Source organism: Apus apus, chromosome 1 (genome assembly GCF_020740795.1).
Source record: "Apus apus isolate bApuApu2 chromosome 1, bApuApu2.pri.cur, whole genome shotgun sequence".
Classification (NCBI taxonomy): Eukaryota; Metazoa; Chordata; class Aves; order Apodiformes; family Apodidae; genus Apus; species Apus apus.
This window is the reverse complement of record NC_067282.1, coordinates 166829369-166855704: the sequence shown is the minus strand read 5'-3', so window position 1 is coordinate 166855704 and position 26336 is coordinate 166829369. Positions and strand designations below refer to the sequence as shown.

General features: G+C 43.6%; 2 protein-coding genes across 2 annotated transcripts; both read left to right on the top strand.

Annotated features, from left to right (window-relative positions):
* Positions 1-2662: 2662 nt before the first annotated feature.
* On the top strand, positions 2663-8930 carry LOC127389802 (glioma pathogenesis-related protein 1-like). The gene is made up of 6 exons (XM_051630662.1): positions 2663-2842; positions 5020-5265; positions 5675-5787; positions 6531-6613; positions 7905-7931; positions 8684-8930. The coding sequence occupies exons 1-6, from the start codon at positions 2663-2665 to the stop codon at positions 8908-8910; spliced, it is 876 nt and encodes a 291-aa protein (XP_051486622.1). The 3' UTR covers positions 8911-8930.
* Positions 8931-11640: 2710 nt separating this feature from the next.
* On the top strand, positions 11641-23415 carry LOC127386638 (glioma pathogenesis-related protein 1-like). Its single transcript, XM_051624046.1, has 6 exons — positions 11641-11879; positions 17322-17567; positions 19352-19461; positions 21207-21289; positions 22432-22458; positions 22542-23415. The coding sequence occupies exons 1-6, from the start codon at positions 11700-11702 to the stop codon at positions 22688-22690; spliced, it is 795 nt and encodes a 264-aa protein (XP_051480006.1). The 5' UTR covers positions 11641-11699; the 3' UTR covers positions 22691-23415.
* Positions 23416-26336: the final 2921 nt, after the last annotated feature.

The following is a 26336-nucleotide window of genomic DNA, read 5'->3' as shown; positions in this document are numbered from 1 at the left end:
GAACTCTTTTTGTGAAAACATCAGTTATAGATGCTTAAGGGCAGAACGGACTTCTGCTTTAATCACAGACAGAATCACTAGATGGAGCCAGCGTCATCTCTGCAGGAAAGCATTTTATAACCTGGGCTATCCTGGGTATGTCAACATTTCTGCTTCATAGAGGTCTCAGTTCAGTTTCCAAGCACAGAATTTCAACTGCATTGCTAAATTAATGGTGCAGTTTTAGTGTGGTGATCATTTTTGTGCAAATTGAGTGTAGTTGTAATAGAATAATTGCTTTATGTTAAGTCTAGCTGACTAAAGTCTTTAGAATGCATGAGCATTATTAAAAAAGATAAAGAGAAGACCAAGAAATTGTATTTTCTTTCTAGTTTCAAGGTAATATTCAGCTGGAGGAAGAATAAATGCTAGTAAACTGGATTCAGTCGGCCTGGGTTTAGAAAAGAGGCAAAGTAGTGAACAGGCCTTCTAAGCTCAGTTTAGATGCCATGGAGAGGGCCATTCACCATAATAATCTAAACTACAATAATCTGATCCAAGGATCGTCCCATTGCCTGGTGCTCCTCACACACACCATACTGCCAGTGGCACCTGGATGGTAGCTTGTGGGCTTTAGGAGTGCACATGGTAGATTGGAGCGTCCTTGTAGCCCAGAAGCAAGCAGCTGACAGGAGATACCAACCTCTGTTCTCTGGTTGTACAAAAGGTAGTGGCGCCCACAGGAAGAAACCTCCCTTCCAAGATCCACTCCCAGCCTGACCAGCTGTCCCTAATGCCAGCAAGAGGCCATCCTCCTGTACATTTTAAAAGGTCCCACCACAGCTGTGGGCCACATCACCTTTACCAATGCCCACACACAGTTTCCAGAATAGAGCATGACAGCAGAAGAGAACAGAAACTATGTCTGCTAGACAAGGGACCTTGTCACTGTTAGTGGTATATTAGGAGACAGTCAGCAGATGAATCCAGTCAATGTAGGTGAGATCATGACCATCACATACATGTTCTAGAGGCAGATGGAGTCATAGCCAACCACTGACAGAGGAACATGTGAAGCAATTAGAGCTAAAGGCCAATGACTGGGCTGCAAGTGTGACTACTGCCTTGGACTGGGGTTGCTTCAGGGTGAGTGTTTCACCTCCTACTTCCTTTTACTTGCCAACAGAGGTGAGAGTTTGAGGCGATTGGTAGTGCCTCATGCATCTTTTCATCAAGGACATGACTGGACACAAAGTATCTTGTCCCCAGGGTTGCTGTGCCCATGGAGAAAGAGAAAGTGGCCAGATTCCTCCCACTGAATACTTGAGTCCTGTCTCTTTTAAACAAAAAATTTGTTACAGAAAAAACCTGGTGATCTTACTAGGAGAGTTTCAAAGCACAGGAAACTATTGTAAAAGAAAAGGGGAAGAAAAGATAGTGTTTGTTCATTTCCTTCTCTCTGAGTCTCTTGTGCCTAGCACAGCTGTCCCTACCTTCATTAAAGTGGTCAACAAATCATGGCTAAGAGGAGGGCATGGAGCATTAGAAATGTGTGGACATCCATAAACATGTTGACACAGAGAAATAGTTAATTATATGCCCCCTCTTAATAGTCTAGATAAGTACACCTCTGATGGTGCTGGAGTGCTACAGCTCTTTTAGCCTATCTGAATTAGGTGTATGGATTGTTAGAAGACTTTCTGAAACAAATCAAGGGTGTTATTTCAGAGGGAAATGCCATCAAGCAAACAGAGAAGGCAAGCCCAGAATGATAATTTCCTTATATGTTCAGAATGATAAGGACTGACCTGCAAAATTGAGCAGGGAATCAGACTCATGAATGTTTTCATTTCAACCAGCTTGCAGAACAGTTGGTGAGATGGCACAAATCCCAACACAACCCATCCTACTGCTCCAAGAAGTGATAAGATGTGGAATGTTACACCAGGAGTGCTAACTCTATAGCTGCCCTCCAAGAGCACAGGCAGGTCCTGCAGTGATTTCAGGCTATCAGTAACGGCAAATGGCTAAGGAAGAAGAGAATCTGTGCATACTCAAGCTTGGGATGTCCAAACTGTACTTTTGTTACACACCAAACCAGGTCAGAAGGTCTGTTTTGCAGCAAGCTGCTGTTCAGGACCTTTTTTGTTTTTCTCCTGCTGAGGTGCACTTTTCCTAATTCTGTTTATTCTCTGAGTAATTCTGAAATGGAAGCAAGGTACCTGCAAAATAATTGTAACTGAGCTGGTATGACTAAGCTATCGGGTAGTAAAATTAGCTGAACTGCAGATTTGTATTTTGTCAAAGCTGCAATTTCTATGGTTGAAGCATGTTTTAGGAAAGCTGTTCTGCAGCGTCCTTCAGATGAGACCTACAAGCACAGAACAGCTTGGCAGTCCACCAAAATGGAGCACACTCAAAGAAAAGACAGAAGTATTCCTGGAGTGTTGCTTCTTGCTGATATGCATGACTGATGCCTGTTTCACAGTTTACACTTTGACAGCCAGTTATGATCTCAGATAGAGATGTGCCTTATGAAGCAATTTTACTTCCTGTTACTTTGAAATTTTCAAGTGCTTCCGTATCCAGCGTACAACCTCTGAAGAGCTGCTCGCCAGTGATACCTCCAATTAAGAGATTTTTCTTTTAAAATCTGGAAGAGTACTGAAAGCATTGAAGAATAATGAAAATCACATTTTTCTTTGCTGCATTGGTCTTACTGGATCTCTTGGCTTGCTGTCATGCTTATCCACAATATCCCTTGCCTGACATAGAAGATGCAAAGTTCATTGAAGACTGTGTGAGAGCTCACAACACGTTTCGATCCAAAGTGAATCCACCAGCCAGCAATATGTTGCGCATGGTAAGGAAGCATTGGTGAACTCTTTGAAAATCAATATAGATTGTGCTGCTGATTTAGACCATCTTACTCTTCGTTTACTTTTCTTTCCCTTTCAATTATTTCTGTTCTAGATATGTTCGTTCTGTGTAGGAAATAGGCATTAATTTTCACAGTGTTGTTCAGTTTCAATAATTGGAAGGGAAGTCTTTGGGGTGGGATTGGTAGTAATCTGTTATATGTTAGTCCAGGTTTAATTCAGGGAAGCTGTTTGATATTAAAAAGCTCCTGAATAGGCAATCTGCACAAAAGGATTTGTTGAAAATCTATCATCTCCCCTTGTTTCTTCCAGTTTAGAACATGTGTTGAAGAAAGAGATTTGCCAGGACAACCATTTATATACCTTATCTTCATTTGCTGTAGCAAGGTTTGAAAAGCAGACATACCAATATCTGGGCTGCAAAGCAGAGCTTCCTATAAATACTATGGGTAGCAGAACAGGCCATGAATAGGTCTCATCTGGTTTGGGGGAATACAAAAGGAAAAAGGTAGGTAGATAGCTGAGGGAGGTAACCCCAGTCAGCTCATGTCATAACTCTGAGCTCTCCAGCAGTGCTGCCTCTCTGGACAGGAAGTTAAAACCATAAATCACATGCACAGTATAAATCATTTATATGAGAGGAAATTCATAGTAAAAGGGTAAAATTCTGACTAGCAATTTTAATTTCTTACTGTTTTAAACAATGTTTCATTTTAAATGCTAGCACACGAGAACAGATAAGTGGCTCAGACCAAATATCCAGCAAGTTTGGAATAACAGCAGATGTATAGAAACCTCCTGAATCAAAGATGTTGCCTTGTATTTAAAAGCACTTGATAGACTTTTCTTGTATGATTTTTTTTCAGCCTTGAGCTCATATAAGTTTTTATTGTCCCTTGCATACCTCCTTGCATTTGATTTGGACCTGTTAATTCCTAGCTTGCTTTGGTAGTCTCTGGTTTTTGTATTGGAAGGAGTAAGTAATCATTGCTTATTTACCTACTTCACCCAGGATGTCCAGCTGTCTCTGATCAAAGCTGCAGAGCACTCTCTGTTGCTTTATGAAAGCCCTTCAATACTTGAGGATGGGTGTCCTCCTCCATGTTCTCTCTGCCCTTTCCATTTCTATTGTCCTCTTCTTAAGGTGGGGTGCTGTGCTGCACACAGCATTTAACAGGACTTGCACAGTGGTATAATTATATATCTGGTTTTCTCCATTCCTTCTCAAAGAATTTATAACATTTTATTTGCTTTTTAGACTACTACTAAACATTGGCTTACAAGTGGCAATTGCCATCTCCAATCCCATCATCATGAACACAAAGTCAAAGCTGTGTTTTGTTTTGGTTTTTTTCTCAAATCCTTTAAATTACATTTTTCCTGCCATTTTATTGCCTGGTCATTCAGTGGCATAAAATCTTTCTGCATGTCTTCCAGGTTCAGTCAGGATGGGCATGGTTTCTCCTCAGCCTGACAGAGATGAAAGAGCCTTTTATTTTCTTTGACCACACATTGAGGAGGCAGAAGGGGATGGGGAAGGGAGCAGCTGTGACCCCTCTCCATCCTAGCCAGCAAAACAGAATTCCTATCTGGTCTAGGGATAGCTGCAAAGTGCAAATCCCTGGACAGCAAACAGCTTCTAGGCACAAAGTCCCACAAGCCCCTCTGAATCTGGGAATTTCACCCATTTACCTCCTTTTGGGTACAGCAGCTTAGAGGCTGCAGCCCAGCTCTGCATAAAATCATAGAATTGTAGAATGGCTTGGGTTGGAAGGGACTTTAAAGATCATCTAGTTTGAACCCCCCGGCATGGGCTGGGACACCTCCCACTAGACCAAGTTGGTCAAAAGCCCCATCCAGCCTGGCCTTGAACGCTGCTAGGGAAGGGAACAACCTCCCTGGGCAACCTGTAGACATATTTCAACAAGTCAGATACCACAGGACAGTGGATAGATAGTACATGTCCTGCAATACATAGGGGAGAAAAAAGAAAAAATAAAAATGCTATGGGAGTAGAAATGTCAAGTCAGAGAATGAAACTGAATGCAGGGATGGGAAGCAGAAAAGGGAAAAATAATCCTTTCAAGTTTCTGTTATAAATTGTTTGAATTCAGCTAAATAACTGCAGTGCAGGTTATATTGTTTTCTTCCTTTTCTATAGTCCTGGGATGCTGCCTTAGCTATGACTGCCAAAGCGTGGGCAAAGAAGTGCAAGTTTAAGCACAATATCTACCTTAAAATGCCAGGGAAGGTGCACCCCAACTTTACCCCTGTTGGAGAAAACATTTGGACTGGCACAGCAACCATCTTCTCTGTGGATGCAGCTGTCAGTAGCTGGTTTAATGAGGTCAGCAGCTATGATTTCAACACAAATAGATGTACTGGCATGTGTGGTCACTACACCCAGGTGAGTCTTATGCACCCAGTGGTTCATGGTGTAATGGTTTCATGGAAAATCCAAGCAGAGGCTTGGAAGACACTGCTTTGAAACATGAATTACAGCAGGGGTTTTCACCCACCAGTTTATTGCTTCATGATATTGGAAAGAAATGCTCTGAGCCACAGGGATGTCCAAGTCCTCTTTCCAGTAATGGTAGAAAGGAATTAAGCCTTGACAAATTCATGGGTTTGGGGGAGCCATGTAATAAATGCAAAAACATCTATCAATCAGTCATTTGTACCAGCTGCCCTTTGGGTTGCTCCTGTGACAACTGTTCTGAATTTCCACATGATCCTTCCTTTCTCCTTCCTCCCTTAATGCTTTTGATTTTTCAGTCTTTGAACAGGTGTATTACACATTTCCTTTTGCCCTTCAGGTCGTTTGGGCAGAGAGTTACAAAGTTGGCTGTGCAGTTCACTTCTGCAATACAGTTGAAAATTTTCCAGGACTATTGAGAGCAGCACATTTTGTTTGTGACTATGGGCCAGCGTAAGTTAACTATGGCATTTGTGGGTTTCCTTTATTTTTAAAATATTCTATAACTGACCTGGTATCAGATGCCAACAATGATGGGAGTAGTTGTAACAAATTTCAGAAGAAGCTACGTACACATGTCACCAGACCAAGGAAAATTTCCTCTGGCCATTGAGAGCAGAATCTGCTGGACATGGCTGGAGCTGCAGAAAATCCCCTTCTTGTAAAAGCAGATGAGCACATCACAGCTGAGATCTGTTTTGACTTCATTCACAGCAGGAAAAGTGGGGAATGTGCAAGCTTACTGCTTGAGAAAGATTGTATCTTTCTGTGCTCCCACCCAAACTTCAAACAAGGTATTTTAATTGAACAAAATAAAAGGAAGATAATCCTTTAGTCTATCTTGCACTTTAGAATTTCTGAGCTTACCTTTTACAAATTTGTTTTTAAAATAAATACAGGTGGATAATGAGGGACTAAAGGCAGATTCTTCTACACTTGCACTGTGTAATAGAGTATTGCCTGAGAAGTCTCATTAATTTATAGTGGCAAGAGTCATCAGGGAGTTGCTCACCCGGGGCAGTGAGAGCTTTAATCTAATCTAAAAGGTATTTCAAACAATGGCAATGATCAGTTTTTGGAAAAGGGATTTCCTCTCTCCCCCACACACCTCCCCCCAAGTAGCTTTTCATTCTAACAACCTGATTTAAATTGCTTTTCAAACAACTGAGCTAACAAAATACTCTTCTGCTTTGCAGGGGGAATTACCCAAGAAAACCATATAAAGCAGGTCAACCATGCAGTGGATGCAGTAATGAGAAGTGTGTAGATAAGCTCTGTGGTAAGACCAAACTGATCAACTGAGAAAATTGCATAGAAATAAAAGTGGCATAATTATCAGTGGAAATATAATGATTAGTCAGTTTGCACCAAGTACATAGTAGGTGTGTAGCCCACCACACAGGAACAGTATGAAACCCAGATAAGAACAGTGTAAGAAGGAATTAATTGAAATACTTTGCTGTTGAAGGCTCTGAGGTAGAAGCCAGAGTGTCTAGTGAAGAGAAATACCACTTAGACTGTTTTCCACTTTTAGTTGATCAGGAAGTCAAATCTAAAACTTTAGCCCCCCAAAATATTCCCTGTTTGGTTCTTCTTTTTTAGGAGAAATTGTATATTTAACTTCTGCTTTGTTGCTGGTTTAATATGTCTTATCACATTTTCCAGACAACTATAGCTGAAAAGTACACTTAAAAATAACTTCCACAGCTTTCTGAAATACAGCAGTGAGAGCTTGTTTTTCCACAGCAGTTTGCAGCTGTGGACCTGTATTTCACTACACATAGTCCCAAATTAGTCAGAAATAGTGTTTTACATAAACAGAAATTAAAAGATATGCAACAATGTCTCAAATCAAATATGAATTTTAAACAGAGTTTCAGTGGGGATGGTCTCTACTAGTCAGGCTCTAGATAAGTTTCAGCTGCAGAAATAAGCATTTGGTATTCACATTTCCTTCCATGGTACCATGGCAGACACATCTTGAAGTCTCAGACTGATAAATCACAGGAAAGGTAGAAACATCTCAAAGAGTAGAGGGAGGGAGAGGAAGAAGAGAACTTTTAAAACTTAAGTGCTAGATTATACAATCCATTTTATCATATTCTCCTATAAGGCAAATGCATAATTCCAATAGAATCCACATTGGCTATCCTGCAAATGCATCATAGCTCTTAGGAAAGGTGTGCTTCTGTGATATTTAGTAGTTATGTCTCTGTCTGTAACTAGTTAAATTTGGGTTTTGTATCAATTTTAAATACATCCCATGTTTTGTTTTTATTTGTTATTCCTTCCTCCTTATGACATAAATTCTTCCCAATGCTGCTGCTTCTTTTCTGTTTCTCTTTCAATTCAATTTAAAAAAAAAAAAAGAAAAAAAAAAAAGAAAAAAAAAAGTGAGCCTCAGATGGGTTGGGAAGCTGGCCTGTTTGACCAGCTTCCCCCTTGCAGGATGTTTGAGGCACTGACTGACATTGTCACTGCAGTCAGCAAGGCACCAGCAATGATTACCTCTTTACATTGAGAACCACCACTGAATGATACATTTATTTCCTCTTCTGATCTCTTTACAGAAAATACAGAACGTGAGAAGCTGATAAGTACGTATCAAATTGTTCTTAATTGCTTTCTTATAAGTATGGCAAAGTTTGATGGGTGAAAAGTCCTCCACCTGGGAAGGAACAACAAAATGAACCAGTACAGGCTAGGAAGTGATCTGCTAGAGAGCAGCTCCATTGAGAATGACCTTGGAGTCCGGGTAGACAACAAGTTATCCATGGGACAGCAATGTGCCTTTGTGGCCAAGAAGGCCAGTGGTATCTTGGGGTGCATTAAGAGGAGTGTCTTCAGCAGATCAAGGGATGTTCTCCTCCTCCTCTACTTGGACATGGTGAGACCTCCTTGGAGTACTGTGTCCAGTTCTGGGCTCCCCTGTTCAAGAGAGACAGGGATTTACTGTCCAACAGAGGGCTACGAGGATGATTAATGGACTGGAATACCTGCCTAATGAGAAAAGGCTGAGAGACCTGGGACTTTTCAGTCTAGAGAGGAGAAGACTGAGGGGGGATCTAATTAATGTCTATAAATATATGAAGGGAAGTTCCACCTCAACATGAGGAAGAACTTCTTTAGTGTGACGGTTACAGAGCACTGGAACAGGCTCCCCAGAGAGTTTGTGGAGTCTAGTTCTCTAGAGACTTCCAAGACCTGTCTGGATGCCTTTCTGAGTGATCTGCCCTAGTTTCTGGTCCTGTTCTCGCAGGTGGGGTTGGACTTGATGATCTTTGGAAATCCTTAACATTCTGTCATTCTGTGATTCTGTGTAAACACCTGATTCTTCACTCTTTTTTAGATTATGCCTACTGGTATCCAGATTGGGATACACGGCCCCAGCCACCGTGGCCACGTCCCCCTAAACCTCCTGCGCCACCTCACATCCCACCTGCTGAGCATCCACATCCCTCTTGTGACCAATACTGCCTCAGTGTTTCCATTTTAAGGCCACTGTTTTTGGTGCTGAGTATTGCTGCTGTTCTTTTAGTACAACGGCGGTATCCACACAGGTTTTTTTATGAGTAATGATCAATTAAGATACTGGTAGTGATCCTACCACTGTATTACTCTCAGAGAATTGCACACATTTTTTATTTTTTTTTTAAAGCACTTAAGCATCTCTTCATTATCCTTGTGATGTTTATCCAGCATAAAAAAGGCCGCTTCTTCACTCAAGGCAACATTTAAATGGCTGTGCAGAGAATTAATTTATTGGCAGTAGCTGCAACATACTTCTCTGCCTGTATGGGTCTCTTACCTCTGGCTTAAGGATAGATTGCTAGAGGAACCATGAAAACTATACATTACTACATATGCTAAGAAGCCTCCTGGAAACCTGGGGCAGCCCAAAGACATGTCTGAAGCAGCACACTGTATACAAAAGAAGCAATAACTCAAATCCATTAACCTTCAGTTATCCCAGACTTTGTTTTCCCCAGATAATGGAGATTTAACTGTATGTGTTACTTTTTATGAACAGGAGTAAACCTTGGTTTTTACTATATTTAGCCTATGTGTATCTGTCTCCATTGAAGTTACTCTCTTGTCAGTTGTACTATTCTGTTCTCCTCTCAGAGTCAAGCTTTGTCCTCCATAGCTAGAAGAATACCAGGGAAAGGTGAGAGTGCAGGGCTTAAAATGGGTTGTCAGTGGGTAAAGTTTAATTTTAGGATGTGAGACAGTGACAAAATCTGAAATGCAGAGTAGATTACAGCCATCCTGAGCTTGTAGGCAGGGAAAAGGGGGCAGCAGAGAGGAAAAACAGGAGAGGGAAGATGAAATGTGGAGAGGACAGATTCGGGTTCAGAAATGGAAGATCTCAGCCTCATTAAAAGAGCCCAAACTGTGGATGGATTCAGTTTGGTTTTAGAGACATTTAACCCTCCACCCCTATTGTTCCTATATACATTCATTAGCAAGGGAAACAAACCCATCTTTCAAGCTGAGGGTTACTGGCTGATACCAGCAATGCATAACTGTGCCGTCAGTATTTAAAGCTGTTTCTCCTCCTTTGTCATAGACCTCATGTTTTGAGAACACGGTGAGTCAAATTCGGAGCCACGCTGCAGCTCTGAAGGAGCATAGCATCCCACAGAAAAAAAATGAAGCCCAAATGTTTGGGCTTTTGTCATATGCTGCAATATGTCACTGTGTAAGAAGATACATATTTAATGTCACAATTGTCAGTTCTTGTCTGCTGCTGTCTTTTATATGTAGCAACAGCAAGCAGGCTCAGGGTGGGCAAGTGGTTGGGAAGGGACACTGCTGGGACAGCTGACCTGAACTGACCAAAGAGATATTCTATTCCATATAACAATGTATTTAGAAAAACAAACAAACAAACAACAACAACAACCAAACAAACTAGAGGAAGAAGAAAAGTGGGGGCTGGCTTCCAGGGTGTCCACTGCTCAGAGACTGTCTGGGCATCAGCCTGCCATTGGGAGTGGTGAATGATTGTGTTTACAGCACTTGAGGGGTTTGTTTTTTCCCCCATTCTCTTCCCAGACATATTAAGCTGTCATTATTCTGATCCATGAATTTTCTTGCTTTTCCTCTTCCTGTTTTCTCCCCCCATCCCTCTGGGTCAGGTGGAGTGAGTAAGCAACAGCAGCGGCCAACCCACCGCATTATTCTGCTTTAAAAACCTGTCTGTGGGGTAGATGTGAACACAATGTTTCTCATCCATGATTCACTCAGAGGACCTTTTCACCTGTAAGCAGTCTTCCCATGAATACCTTCCCATGAATGTGTGTGACCCACAGGACCTAATGTGTGCTGGTGGGGTTGCTGTTGCTGGCTCACAGCTTGACCCCAGACAACCAACCTGAATGTGGCTTTGCCACCAGCCCCAACATCTACAGGAGTGCATGCCCAGAAGTGATAACTGGGACCTAAGTACGTTCAAAAAGACTCAAGTTCAAAGGACGCAGATTCCTAAACCAAAACCCAGACTGGGAAGAAACCCAAACTCATTCCTGCAGAGATGTCCAGGCTGGGCCTGAGCTTGTTGGACAGGTGATAGTTAAGGGCAGTGTAAGGAAGAGGGGTGTGATGGTGGTGGGTCTGAGCAGGGAACGTTGGGTACCTGAGGCAATGTGCATGGCTCCTAACCCCTGGCTGTGGAGCCCAGTGTGGTTGCAGCACTAAAATTCATAGCACCCAGCCCTGGCTGGGGACTTGGCTTGCAGGAACTGAATTACAAATTCCTAAAGCTTGGGAGAAGAAATTGATAGCAACACAAAGCACACAGGAGAAACCCATCAATAATTGCCACATATTTAAACTGCAGTTCTCAGCCAAAGTTACCCCTTCAATAACTCAATGTACAACCAAAGTGATTGTTCATAGTGTAAAAGTCATCGTTCAAATAAATTATTTCTCACAGCATTTGGATACAGAGTAACAGCCTTAAAAGAGATGCTATTTTCATGAAAAACAGAAAATTCATCCAAGACTTTACTGCAATCCAGAGTGATTGCTATGGATGGAATGGTGGGGAGAAAAGAAACAAAAACTAAGAAGTCCAAAGGACAGAAGAGAAGCATCTTGCCCACCAGAATTAGACAAAGAAAAAAAAGAAGAGACAAAACTGCCACAGTTCTGATGTGTACTTGTAGATTAATTTCCTTATTCTCATAGCAACGCTCTTGAGATATGACTCACTTCCTCTGACCAATGCTGTATTCAATTACCATGGCTAAGAAAGTCCAGCCCACAAGCCTCCCAGACAAAACGCTGCCAGTGGTGCTAAAACCGCCTCACACAGCTGAAGCACTCTGCTCTGAAAGCTGGAAGACCAGGGGCTGAGAATCATGACAAGCAGATTTTCTGCTTGTGTGCTGGCTTTACTGCACTTCTGTCGTTCCTCTGACTCCTATGAAGCATCGACGCTGCCTGATATTGGAGATCCAAAGTTTATTGAGGAATGTGTGCAAACCCATAACAGATTCCGGTCTGGAGTGAATCCACCAGCCAGCAACATGCTCTACATGGTAAGGGGATCTTCACAACTTACATGCAAGCGTGCAGCATTGTGATGGTGTTTACAATTCTCAAATATTGCTTTTGTGATCAAATGGAAAAAAAAAAAAAAAGCTCATAGGAGCTACTTCTTTTTAAAGCAGAAAAAAAGGCTCTGATTATCATATGGTTTTGTAAGATTGAGGACATGTATAGTTTTGTCTGGCTTAATTTTCTCATTTGAAACCCAAGATTTCAACCCTCAGCCTAATGATGTGCTTTTGTGCTGTATAAAGCCTCCTCATTCCAAGGCACCACAGCTCAGCAGCCTGGGGTGTAATTTATGGGCAGACCTCAGCACAACCTTTCATACTTGAGCCAGCAAGTGCAGAGACGGTTGCCAAACAATGTTGGAGAGCTTTCTCCAAGCTTTCTTTGCAAAGCTCTCACAGACTGAGCCAAGAGAACAGCTGTTCCTAGGTGCTGGGGCTTCAGGGGAAGCCAAAGAGCAACAAGTGCAGCTGGAAGCATCAGGTCCCACGTCTCTCTATCCCCTCACTGCTCCCTGGCCACATCAGGGGGCAATACCTGCAGGCATAGCACAAAAGACAGCCTGTCATGAATCAACATACACCCAAAATGGCCAACTCTCATTTCAGATGGCTCGTGACACATGTCTCCCTTCTGGGTGGCACATGGAAAATCCAACGAGGATGAAGCTGTAAATGTGTGCACAAAGCCGGGCTTATGGCTGAGGAGCCCATCTCTGATCTGGGAGAGGGTCAATTCCAGTACCCTGGGAACTGTCCCTTGCAACATCCATCACCTTTGTGGTTTGGTTGGGTAATAGTTGAGATACCTTTTTTCTTCTTGGGACAGTCTCTGCAGATCTCTCAGATCCACCGTAGCAATCATCTTAATTCTGATATTTTGCCTTTGGCTCTGCTTTCTTCACATCTTGCATGGTCACCACCAGAAGAGGACATAACCATGTCTGTAATTAGCAACACACCAACCAAAGCTCAAAAAAAAGCAACCAAAGTTTGGGGGGGAAAAAAAAAAAAAGCAGAAGAAGAAAATAAAAAGCTCAATTTACATTTCTGGTTACCAAACACTATAAAGGAAGTGCACACTAGGAAGGGGTAAGTGAGCAACCAGCAGCCTTGAGTTGAAAGCATGACAGGAAACAATTTAGTTTCTCTTCTATCTGTGTCTTGATACTTCAGCTTTCTTAGCTGGGCATCCTGAACGCCTAGTACATATTGCTCCAGATTCTGTTTTCTGGATTTTTTTACTGGCCTTGCAGCAAGAAAATCTTGGTGTGGTATATTAAAAGAGCAATATTCATCTTTTAAAATTGTGTCTAATTTTTCCTTTTGAAAAATTAAAGAACTGAAATATTAAAAAAAAATGCTTAAGAAACACATTTAGGTTATTAACAATAAAACAGGAACTAAATCATAGAATCATAGAATCATAGGGGTTGGAAGGGACCTCGAAAGATCATCTACTCCAACCCCCCTGCCAGAGCAGGATCACCTAGAGCACATCACACAGGAATGTGTCCAGGCGGGTTTTGAATGTCTTCAGTGAAGGAGACTCCACAACCTCTTTGGGCAGCCTGTTCCAGTGCTCTGTCACTCTCAGAGTAAAAATTTTTTTTCTGATATTCACCTTGAACCTCCTATGCTCCAATTTGCATCCATTACTCCTTGTCCTATCACTGGTCATCACTGAAAAAAGCTTAACTCCATCTTCCTGACACTCATCTTTTACGTATTTGTAAACATTGATGAGGTCACCCCTCAGTCTCCTTTTCTCCAAACTAAAGAGACCCAGCTCCCTCAGCCTTTCCTCATAAGGGAGATGTTCCACTCCCTTAATCATCTTTGTGGCTCTGCGCTGGACTCTTTCAAGCAGTTCCCTGTCCTTCTTGAACTGAGGGGCCCAGAACTGGACACAATACTGCAGATGTGGCCTCACCAAGGCAGAATAGAGGGGGAAGAGAACCTCTCTTGACTGACTAACCACACCCTTTCTAATGCACCCCAGGATGCCATTGGTCTTCTTAGTCACAAGGGCACATTGCTGGCTCATGATCATCCTCCTGTCCACCAGGACCCCCAGGTCCCTCTCACCTACACTGCTCTCCAGCAGGTCAGCCCCCAACCTGTACTGGTACATGGTGTTTTTCTTCCCCAAATGCAAGACTCTACACTTGCCCTTGTTGAACTTCATCAGGTTTTTCCCCGCCCAAGTCTCCAGCCTGTCTAGGTCTCTCTGAATGGCAGCACAGCCTTCTGGTGTGTCAGCCACTCCTCCCAGCTTGGTGTCATCAGCAAACTTGCTGAGGGTACATTCTGTACCCTCATCCAAGTCGTTGATGAAGATGTTGAACAACACCGGTCCCAGTACCGACCCCTGAGGGACTCCACTAGTCACAGGCCTCCAACTAGATTCTGCCCCATGGACTACAACTCTCTGACTTCTTCCTTTCAACCAGTTCTTGATCCACCTCACTGCCTGATCATCAAACCCATACTTGATCAACTTATCTACAAGGATGCTGTGGGAGACGGTGTCCAATGCTTTACTGAAATCAAGATAGACCACATCAACCGCTCTACCATCATCTATCCACCTAGTAATTTCCTCATAGAAGGCTATAAGGTTAGTCTAACATGACTTACCCTTGGTAAAACCATGTTGACTGCTCTTGATGACCCCCATGTCCTTGATATGCCTAGAGATAGTGCCAAGGACAAGTTGTTCCATCACCTTTCCAGGGATGGAGGTGAGGCTGACCGGTCTATAGTTACCCGGGTCCTCCTTCTTGCCCTTCTTGTAGACTGGAGTGACATTTGCTATCCTCCAGTCCTCAGGCACCTCTCCTGTTACCCAAGACTTACCGAAGATGATGGAGAGTGGACTAGTAATGACCTCCGCCAGCTCCCTCAGCACCCTTGGATGCATTTCATCCGGACCCATCGATTTATGGATGTCCAGATTACTCAACTGATCCCTAACCCAATCCTCATCTACCATGGCAAACTCCTTTATCTTGACTTCTTCTGGGGCTATATGAGACTGGGGCTCATGGAGAAAGCCTGCAGGAGTAAAGACAGAGGCAAAGAAGGCATTCAGCACCTCTGCCTTCTTTATATCCTCTGTCACCAGGGCACCCACCTCACTCAACAGTGGGCCTATATTGCCTCTAAATCAGGGTACGTTTCTTTAAAAACACTGTAGAACCTTAAGTAGGACCTCTCCCAGGAAGAATTTTGTGTGGAAAAAGCAGTACAATATATGATAAAATCTATTATGAAAGTAAAAGCATTTGAATTGAAAACAGCATATTTCTTCATTTTCTAATGGCCTTTAGCACTTCAAATATGAGGCAAAGAAGACGATTTCTGTATTTCACAGGGAACTTCTGTTTCCTGTAGATCTCTCCAGCTGGTTATGTAAAAATGAAGACTATGAACTCAGGGCATTTCCGCCCTTTGGAAATACAGTTTTTAAAAGAAAATACAAGACAAAAACTCCTTTAACTGCAAGTAACAAAGCCAAATAGTCTATTTTTGTGATATATGTCACCCCTTTCCCATTCACACAAGCCATCGCTTAGGTCTGTTTCAAGGCTCTTCAAAACCAGCAGAAAGAGTCTCACCACCTTCATCAGGGCTTCACAGCAGCCTCCTTTGACTTCCTGCTGCCTCACATCACTTTTCACTTATCATTCTTTCTGTTTTCCTTGCCTAAATCATGAAGCAACTAATTTAATTTATAAAAGCAAACCTGACAAATAGTTTATGGAGGTGGGGGAGAAACTGCAGTTTACTGTTTTCCCAAATAGCAATGATATCTATAAGCAAACTTCCCTGACCTGTGACTTTTTCCCCACATAGAGTAGTCCAATCTTTTTGCAGAAATGCTCTTTCATAAGCAAATAAGGAGTATAACTACACATAAAATAAACATAATTCTGAATTACCAATTTCTGCACATTAATTTCCAACAGTCAGCCAGTTTAAGCTTTCACACACACATAAAAAGGAAAGTACCTTTAAATTTATTATTAGTTTACCTTTGAATTTATTACTTTTAAACTTATTATTACATATACCTTTATATAACTTAAAATTTATAATTAACATTATTATAGCATGAAGGAGACAAGAGATATGTGGGCTCTTAAAAAGCAGAATTGGAAGACGAATCTGTGAAGCACTAAGGTCCATCCACCACTGTCATACATGTTTGATCATGGTCTTCTTGTGAACTCAGAGCCTAGCCAAGATGTAAACTGCAGCCTCAGCATGACTTGCAATAATGCTGGGACTGGGAGAGATTTTTTGTACAATGCCAGATTTTGCTCATTGCCCTTATCAGTTATCATCTAAGAAAATATGAACTGCTCACTTAAAATAAGATTCTGCGCCCTAAGTTTACCTTTAATCTTCAATAGTCTGATTTTCTAGATAAATGTTATGTGTCCGTTTTGTGGGAAAATACAGCCCACCCCCCCACCCCAGTGTTAGGCATAGGAAGAAACTAAAGATACAAAGTATTTTAAAAACTCTGTAGATGTATTTTGGTATGGTCTTGTAATTTTTCATTTCTTATTGGCAGCATAAACTACACAAATTATTTCAGACTTATATATGGTACAAGAAGTTATAATACGTAAAACATGGCCATAAAAATCTAACAGCCACCTTTTCCTTAGTCACTGGTACTGACCCATTCGAAACAATTTCTCTAGGGATTCTATTATTTGCAGAAACAACGGAGATATTTGAAAACATGTAGACAAGAACAAATGAAAAAGTTTTGTGGTGTTTTTTTTAAAGTTCAATCCAAAATAATTCAGCAGTGCTGAACAACTTCTTTTACATGAAACAAAGTGTAACTACAACTACAGGCACAGACTTGTAGTACTGCCTTTTCCAGGAAGTATACTACTGTATTTGCTCAATCAAGTGTTCACCAGAAAACTCAACAAAACCAGACACCACCTCCAGTGCAAACACAGATATTTCTGTAACTCAGCCGCTTAAATAACCATTTTTTGTAAGATCGAATGGCAAGTTAAATGAGTGATTCCACAAATATGAATTCAGCACTAACATTTGAAAACACCAAACACAAACATGCAAACCAAGGGGTTGAATTTCAACTGTCCCAAAAATCGTTGCATGCTTGTGAACCAACCTGCAAGCCATGGCTTCAGTGCATAAGGCTGCATGAGACTCCAGTCTGATTGGTATGGTAAGCATATTCCCAGATTACCTGTAAACTCACTGTTTAAATTAAATTAACCTTCTCTCATAGCCAGCACATCCTGGAAATGCACATTGCCTCCCAAACACTTAATCTGTTTGGCAAATAGCTCTTTTCTTCTCCTGAAAGTTGCTCTGAATTACTGCATTGCTAAGGTATCAAAGTGATTTTTAGTCACCTTTATTTTGCAGAGTTGGGATCCAGATTTGGCAAAGACTGCCAAAGCTTGGGCAAAGAAATGCCTGTTTAAACATAATACATACCTCAGAGATCCAGGGCAGGCTCACCCCACATTTAGCCCTGTTGGAGAAAACCTCTGGACTGGCTCACTTTCTGTGTTTGCCGTGCAAAGAGCCATCACCTCTTGGTACAACGAGGTCAGCGCCTATGATTACAGCTCCAATAAATGCAGAGGAACATGTGGCCACTATACCCAGGTAGGCACTGCATTTCTCCATCTAAACAATTAACCAGCTTTGCCATTCTGACACAGAAACTCTAGATTTGTGGTCTTTTTTTCTGTCTGTGTGCATAAGATGCTCTCATGTCCCCATTTTAGGGAGGAAAAGACCTGCTGCATTATTTTTTTTAGATATGCCAGTTACATTATGATTCCAGGAGGAAAACAGGACAGCCACCAAGCAGTCAGATTTAGCGAAGTGGTGGCCAAAAACCAGGCAACAGCAATAGCTGTGGGCTGCAGTATGTGGTGGGACGAGATCCCAGCTCTGGCAGACAGGCTCCGTGCAGCACCATGAGCAGTGCCAAGGGCTGAGGAAATACCGGCATGTAAAGAGTTGTCTGCAGCTCTGCAAGCATCATGTGCATATTTTTCCCAACCATGACTCCCATGGCTATGGGAGAGGAGACACCACTTGCAACAGTGGCTCTAGGGTCTGACCTGAAGCTATTTCATATTTTCTGTGGAGATATGCATGTGCATTTAGGACTTGAAGGATGAGCTGAAGCTGGTGGGGTGAAATGCAGCTTACCTGGCCCTAAGGTGCAGTGCTGTTTACCACATTGTTTGTAAAGGAGTAGCCTGGATGTTTGCACAGGGGAGAATGAGAAAATATTCTTACTTGGAGTCAGCAGTGATAGTGACTGCAGCTGGAAGCTGCATGTCAGCCTAGTTTATGGAGGCACCCTTGGGTCTGCACCTTCAGGGAACCCCACTTTCCTCTCTCTCCTTTCCACCTGTATAGAAGAGAAGTTTCCCCGGGGGTACAATTACTGCAGTTACTACAACCACATCCCCAGCATATGCCTCAACTGGTGGCTGCCTAGGATGGGGAGATTTTTGTGATGTTGTCCTTCACTGTCCTCAAGGAAGCAGTTGTCTATGGCTGGTGTCAGGAGCAGCTTCTGCTCTGCTGCTGCACTAAGAGCACCCTCGGGAGCCTGGGGATTGTCCCGTCTTTCCAGGGCTGGCACCAAACAGCCACAAACAGAAAGGGCCAAGCCTCCCCTTTGAGTCGGTGGAGGCACGGGTGTGCTTTTTCATCTCCTGTGCTGCCAGCATCTCTCCATGTCTCTCATGTAGTCAGTCACTGCTGCTGTTGAATCACCCTCAGGTACCACTGTGCCCTTGTCTCCCCTCTGTTTGTGTCCCAGGGTTTATTTTTCCAGGGCTGCAGCGTTTGGCTGCACTGTAATTTTTGAGCTAGGTATAAGATGCTGGATCAAACTGTTAGCTTCTGGTAGACAGAGGACCAATAGAGGATGTAATGCCCTTGCCTTTAGATTATCTTAGTCATGGCCGTGATGCTAAAAGGCAGAGCTGCAGCCCAGACACACTCCTTCTCCCTTCTCCTCCCGTAGCACCAGTGCCTTCTGGCAAATTGCCTAACACATCCCTGCTAGACTTAGCACTGGGGCAATCAGCCCTTGAAGGAGCTGTAGGAAAGCTAATGGGTTGCCATGAAGCAAAGGTGACAAACTTCACCTTCTACTTTGCAGGAGAGGAAAACTACCTGTTACAGCCAGTTATTCTTTCTTTTGGAGTCATTTAAATAAACACCTGCTGAACTGGGCAAAACAATCAGGTGTTTTCCAGAACAAACTGTGATTTTGATATCCATCACTGCTGCCTGCCCTCCGGGAGCCTGAGCTTCAAAGCCAATTTGTCGTGACGAAATAGAGGAGGGCAGGTCTTCTCTTTAACACTTCAGATGGTGAAGCAAAGCCTTTGTCACCAATGTGTACTCGTCTGTCTTTGCAGGTCGTTTGGGCTACAAGCTACAAGGTTGGCTGTGCTGTCCACTTCTGTCCCAGGGTGCAGTACACCTCCATAACCAATGCAGCTCACTTCATCTGCAACTATGGGCCAGCGTAAGGTTTTTCATTACAAATATTTCACAGGTTTTAGGTCCTACCCCTTCCCTCCCACAACATGCAACTTTATCAGATCAGTCCACCTGTTCATGTGTTTTGTGGGAGGAAATTGTCCCCAAAACAGAGAAAGAGGAACACTTCTATCCAACCAGCTATCCAACCAGCTTTTGAATTATTTTTTTTTTGCTAGAAAGGGAAAAATGTAAGATGCTGACAAGAAAATACAGAAATTATAGTTTGAAAATTAATCCCTTGCTCCTGAGTGCCAAGGTGGCCCCATATAGTTGTCAAGGTGCAAGCCCAAAGTCTGGAAATACTTCCATGTGTGCCTGCAGAATTAACCCTCTAGGTGAATGGTTTGGATAAATATTGAAGTGTGAAATGCTTGCAGCAGCAGCCTGCTGGTGAGACTGCTAGATGGTGCAGAAATCCTGTGCACAGGTGAGCAGGCCTCCAGCACTGCCAGGAGGTGCTTGCTGTCCCTCAGACCTCCTGAAGACATGTGTTAAGCCTTCCTCCTTCAGGCCCTTAGCCAAGATCTGTGTCGTGTAGAGAAATGGAATCATGATGGATCACTTGCATTGGCAGGGACCCCACGGGGAGGAGGAGCAGCACCCACACCCCCAATAGCAAACAGCAGAGCAGGCAGGGTGCTCTCTGGGGAGGTGAGGGCCCCTAGAGAGGACATTAAAGCTGTGCCCTTTCCTGCTGGGTGAGGACGTGGCAAACAGGCTGTTAAATATGAAGAAGCAGGGTAATGTCACATCCAGCTGTTTCTTTTGAAAAGTGGGAACTCAAGTTCTTTATTTATCTAATCCTTAACTATTTTCAACTTCGCCAAGGGGCAAAGCAAGATGCGCGCACAATTTCAATTTCTAAAGTGAATATACCCCAAAGGATTTTCTTCAGCTTAGGGCAAGTAATGAAAGCCTCACCTTGCTGAAAGTAATGAGGTTTTGCCATGAAGTTCAGCGCTACCGAGACTGCATGCATATGAAATCCCTGGGTTTATGGGCAGTTTGAGGCCCACTTTAAAACTCACTTTGGCCAGGCTCCAAGCAAAGCAAAGCACTGACCTGTGTTTGGTGCAGTATCAGAGGTGGGCAGATAATATCAAGCCAAGAGCCTGGGCAGAGGTAGCTGATGCCACTCACACCGCTAGCAGAGGGAGGAAACGGGGAGACACACATTGCTCCTAAATAAGGCTTTGAGCAACCTGTTCTACTGGGAGGTGTCCCTGCCCATGCCGGGGGTGGGGGGGGTTGGAAATAGAGGATCTTTAAGGTCCCTTCCAATCCAAACCATTCTATGATTCTATGGTTTACCAACAAATGGATGAAATCAGTACCTATAAGAGATTCTCCAGCACAAGAGATTCCTCTTCAAGGTTGAATATGGATTTACATACACAGTAACTGAGCCTGCTTTTGCCTCCATAGCTAGAACCAGCTTTAAGAGCCCACAGTCTCCACACACAAATTATCCAGCTTTGAGGCTATTTTAATTCCCAGGTTTGCAATACTGCCATCTCCACAGTTCTAAACAACAGGCTGCTCCATTACATTTAACCTCTTCTGCTTCACTGCATGTCTTGAGCACAGGGCACTCAGACAGGGACCATCCAAAGACCATTGCTCTATCAGCACAAGTGAAGCAAAACTCAGGTTAAGAAGCAATTACTGGTAGGTATTAACGTTCTCCTCCCAAGGGCAGTTTGAGAGCAGTACTACTTTTCTTCACAGTGGAAATTACCCAGGGCGCCCATACAAGATGGGAGCAGCGTGCAGTGACTGTCACGGCGAGCAGTGTGCCAGCCAGCTGTGTCGTAAGTAGAGGACAACCAGCCCTCCTCCCCAAGCACACATGGAAAGGGAGAGAGCACACAAAAGATACTGGCAGGAGGCAGGCACAGTGCTCTCCTGGTCCTAAATATAATCTGAAAAACTGCAGTCAGAAGCCAAGTGAGCAGCGATGCACAAAGAAAGGGGAGGAGGGTGGAAAGAGCCTGATTTCTACCCCAGGGAGTGATGGGATGAGGTCTGCTCTTCAGGTACCAGAGGGTATGATATGGGAGATATAGTGGCTGCAGTTTAAGGTGTTAGTACCCCAGGCAGAAGTTACTACTTGCAGAAATGGAAGCACAGAAGGGGATACATGTCCCCTCCCAGGGACTCAGGGTTATTTATTACCTGATGCATGAGCTGTAGCTTGAGCTGGTGCAGATCCAAGCAAGCCTTGCCCCTTGCCATGCTGCTGCGGGAGGGGAGAGCTGTCACAGCACTGCCAAAGCTGCTCGCTCTAGTGAACATCAGGCTGGCCATCTGCTTCCCCCAAAGCACCAGGAGAGAGCCAGGCTGACACACAAGAGCCCTTCACAGGGGTGTGGTGCTCAGCCTGAGCCCCTAGCAGCCCACCTGATTTTCTAAACTTGGCTTTGATATGGCTGGATGGAATCAAGAGGGGAGGAGACCTTCTGCAATTCCTGAAAGAAAGACAAGACACTGTGTTGTGGACATCTGCCCCAAGGGGGCTAAGGGTACAGTCACACTTCTCCCTAGCACTCGACCTTGGATGAACTAATGGAGCAGGAAGGTGGCATTAAATCACCAGCACTGCAGGAGCAAGAGGTAGTCTCTGAAGCATGGGAGTCTTTAATGTGTTACAGGCTGAGGATCTTAAATGCAAGACACTGGGCAAAAGCCAAAGTGATCTTGGGAAGCATGCCTGGGGGAGTGAATCCTCTCTATGCCAGTCACTGGTGGGAGAAGTCAAACACGGTTGAACCCAAGAGTCCCTACAGGGCTCTCCCAAAGTCAGCAGGTCTTTGCTTCTTCCTGGAAAGAAACACAGCTCCCATAGCTGTATTTCTGAGCCCATCCAGAGGCTCACACTTCATTCCCTTTTGCTTTGAGTCAAATAGCTTATAATCTGTAAGTCTGCTTACATTCACTTCTTTTCTCTCTCCAGAAAATGCAGAGCGTGACAAAGTCATTAGTAAGTACCACCAGAATTCCTGCTTCCATTTGTTGCCCTTGGTGCAGCTGTACTTGAAAACAAGTAACTTGTTTTGTTCACAGGTGATTCCAGGTGGTATCCAGACTGGGACAGACCTGCATGTGACAAGTATTGCATCACCGTTATTGCTTTAAGGCCGTTACTCCTTATACTGACAATACTGGCCAGCTGGCTCATACCAAAATACTGGTCTCTAAGCATCCGCCAGTGATCGAGACACATGCAGAAGGCCACGAAGAGCACTTAGGTCCACTCTTCCCTTCCCTGCACATACGTTACTGGCAGCTCAAAGATCAGTAGAGACATTGTTTGCAGCCACAGATGATTTAGAAGTACAGAAATACTGTCTGTTGCAGGCAGCAACTAGGAGAGATGATAAGCAGCTTTCTCATTACTCAGAACCAGTAACTGGTTTTAAACTACTCATGTATTTTCCAAAGGGGAGCAGTGTAAGCAAGATCAACTGAGTAAGGGAGCACGCTGCCCAGGCAGCATAGAGGTGCAGGCAGCTGCACACCAAACTTTGGGTGCCCAGCCCAGGAGCCTGGCCCCACCCCTGGCAGAGGCCCCAGGCAGAGCACGCACCTGCTCTCTCCTTGGACACTCCTCCAGCAAGATGCAGAGGAGACATTTTTAATTTCAACACTTTTTCTAACAATTTTTGGACCCCTATGAGCCCCTATGAGCTCTGACATTTCCATCCTTTGGTAGCCAGCACTGTGCACTGGGGCCACTGGTACTTCTCTTTGCTTAGAATTTGGTTTTAAATACACATCATCCATGCCAAGACATAGTTTCACCTGTGTTTACACATGATCACGTATCACTGTAATCTTTCCTCATTGTTTTTTTTCCCTTTTTTTTTCTTTTTTTTTTTTTCCTTCTGAGCATAGAGATTTTGTCTGCTGTTTCAAACAATAAATCATTAATTCCTGGTTCCCAAGTATGGCGATTGTGTATTTGCAACACAAACTAAAGCTTGACTGCTGGTGCACAAAAAAACACCCTATTCAGCTCCAACAGGCACGATGCTGAGAAACACAATGCTGGAAAAGATGGCATAAAATTCCAAATAAAATCATGCTGTGCCCATAGTTATGCTTTTGGTTCAACAGCTGCTAAAGGATGAATCTCCTGGAACCTGCACATCTGGAGCAAGCAGACACCAGTGGGGACAGCTGCTGTGTTCAGCTGGGCATGTCCTCTACTGACTGCAGTTGCTCAGCTCAAGCAGAGGCTGGAAGCAGCAGAGCTGCACAAACTCATAGCTGGACTGCAATGATCTGTATCTGTTTGGAAGCAGGTTTAGATGCCTCTGCACCATGCCCCACTACAGGGCACAGATCCACTGCTGTACAGGAGACTGGGAAGTTGCCCTCACCACCTCATTTCTGGGCTACTGCCCCTGTAGCACCTGTCCACGTGTCCATATACCCAGTCCTGGCACCACTGCTGGGGTGGATCTTATCTGAAAACACTGGAACTGGGACCCAAAGTTATTACTTATTCTTCCAGGTAGTGAAGTGCTTGCACTTGAATCATCTCAGCATCACAACATTCCCTCAATATATCATTTTTCAAAATGCAGACATGGCTGTGGACAAAATTCTCAATGTTGCCCTTGAGATTTCTTTATATTTAGCTTTTTGGCTACCAGAGCCTCCATAGCCAAGATATCACGCTTGCAGACAGCAGGTAAAATCACAGAATAGTAGTATGATTTGGGTTGGAAGGGACCTTAAAGATCATCTATTTCCAGCCCCCTTGCACGGGCAGGGACATCTCCCACTAGAACAGGTTGCTCAAAGCCCTCTCTAGCCTGGCCTTGAGCATTTCAATCCAGAGTCTCTCTCTCATTCTCTCTCCCCTTCACTACCTGGACGGGAGGGAGAGAGGATCAAGAGCATTGTTGTCTCTGGTTTAATTGCCAATCCTGAGTCAAACCGTGACAACTTCCAGGAATGGGGCATACACAGCTTCCCCGGGAAATATTGTTCCAGTGTCTCACCACCCTCACACTAAAGAATTTCTTCCTAACATCTGATCTAAAGATGAGCAGTTTCTTCCCCACTCCAGTAACTAGCATCCCAGTACCCATGCTGGCCTACCTGTCAGTAAGCCAGGCCGAGTTCAGTCTTCAAAAGTAGGCAGATTAGGGTGTTTAAAAAAGAATAACAATCCCCACTGCAAAAGCAAGGCCATCAGTCTATCCATCTAAAAGGACAGCTACTTTCCTCTCCACTTGTGTCTTTGCCACTCTCTTTTGTGTAAGACCCAAGCCTCAAGCTTCATGTACTGCAAAGCCACACCTAAAAATCCCGTCAGGGAAGCAAGCAGCACTTGGGCAGCAGGGCTCACTCTGTGTCTGCTCTCCTGCACAGGGTTCACACCCTAGCGTGGAGCCTGGCACAGGGTGTGTCCCACTGGTGCCACATGCAGTTTAAACCCTACCACTGCAAAGAAAGAGAAATGAGGAGAGGGAAGAGCGTAAGCTCCAGTGTCCAGGGAGCAAAAATGAGCTCAGCAGGAATTCTCCCCTGCTTAGTTTAATCTATGCTTGGTCTCTAGGAGAGTGTTTACTGAATGAACACAGAGCCCTTAAAAACATGTAACTGTTTACTTCAGCAGCTCTAAGGAAATACCATACAAAAAGCTTCATTTAAAAACCTGTAAATCACTGGAGCTTAGGGGAAAAAAACCCCAAACTTCACCCATGTATCTTCCAAACAAAAAACCTGAAAATCAGGAAGTCAAAGCTAAACTAGTACTGCAGCTCATTTTAAGGACGTCCAAACATCCAGACAGATGTTTAACTCCTGATGATCAAACCCGTTTTGAGTTGTCCATGTTTATGGCACAGGCCCATGAATTCTGTATGAAAAACACAAAACACTGATATATAAATGCAGCCTTCGGGTACATTTTTGCAAGTCTGTAAACTCTAAAATCAGTTTAAGGGGGCAAATTGCAATAACTCAAACTGTTATGAAAATACAAGAAACATTTTTTCACTCTTCCAGATCCACATTGTTTTCCATTCCTTAATTTTTATACAAGTGTTAGATCTGTATGGCCATATTCTCTGAGAAAACAGGTGCGAAAAGCACCAACAATGAGCTCACACAGCCAGTTGCCATTCAGATATGGGGTCTTAAGCAGACAAGTCCTTTGGTTTAGCTTCCCTACAGGAATCTGAGTAGGCTTTCTTGATTTTCCAGTTTAAGTAAATAAAAGTCCAACCAACGATCCTTGAGACCTGTCAACCATAACAACTGAAAAAGATGAAATGCAACACAGTCTTTTCATCCCATAACAAGAAAAGGACAAGACTCCCTGAAGTCTGTTAAGAGTTTTAGTATGGAGAGGGATTTTGATGCAAAAGCCACACAGAAGTCTCAGCTGGGGGTCCTAAATTAAAAAAGCACAATGGAAATATAAAGGATTTAATGCCAAGCAGCCATCAAGCTGAGCTCTTTTCTTACACTGCAACTCAGGCAACCAGGCAGTTGGATGATGCAGCTGGAAAACTTTTTTGTAGGGTGCTTTGCTTTCAGCTTGATCAGGTTCCTGACATGAAATGGCAGCCTATCAAGACCAGTGTAGAGCAACGAGCCCTAAAGCTGTTTTTGAACTTTTTGAACAACAAAAGGAACACCTGTATCAGTCCTCTGCAGTGAAAGTGGACTTGTCCAGTCCAGATCAGAATGAAGACTCTTCCTCCCCAAATACATTTATTCCTTCTCTGGCTAGTCAGACTCCTCCTTACTGGCTACTTGTTCTTTTGTTGGAGCACTCGTCTGTGGCATCCCACTGTAAGAACAGGCATTTCAACTCAAGTACTGTACTGCCTCCTGTTG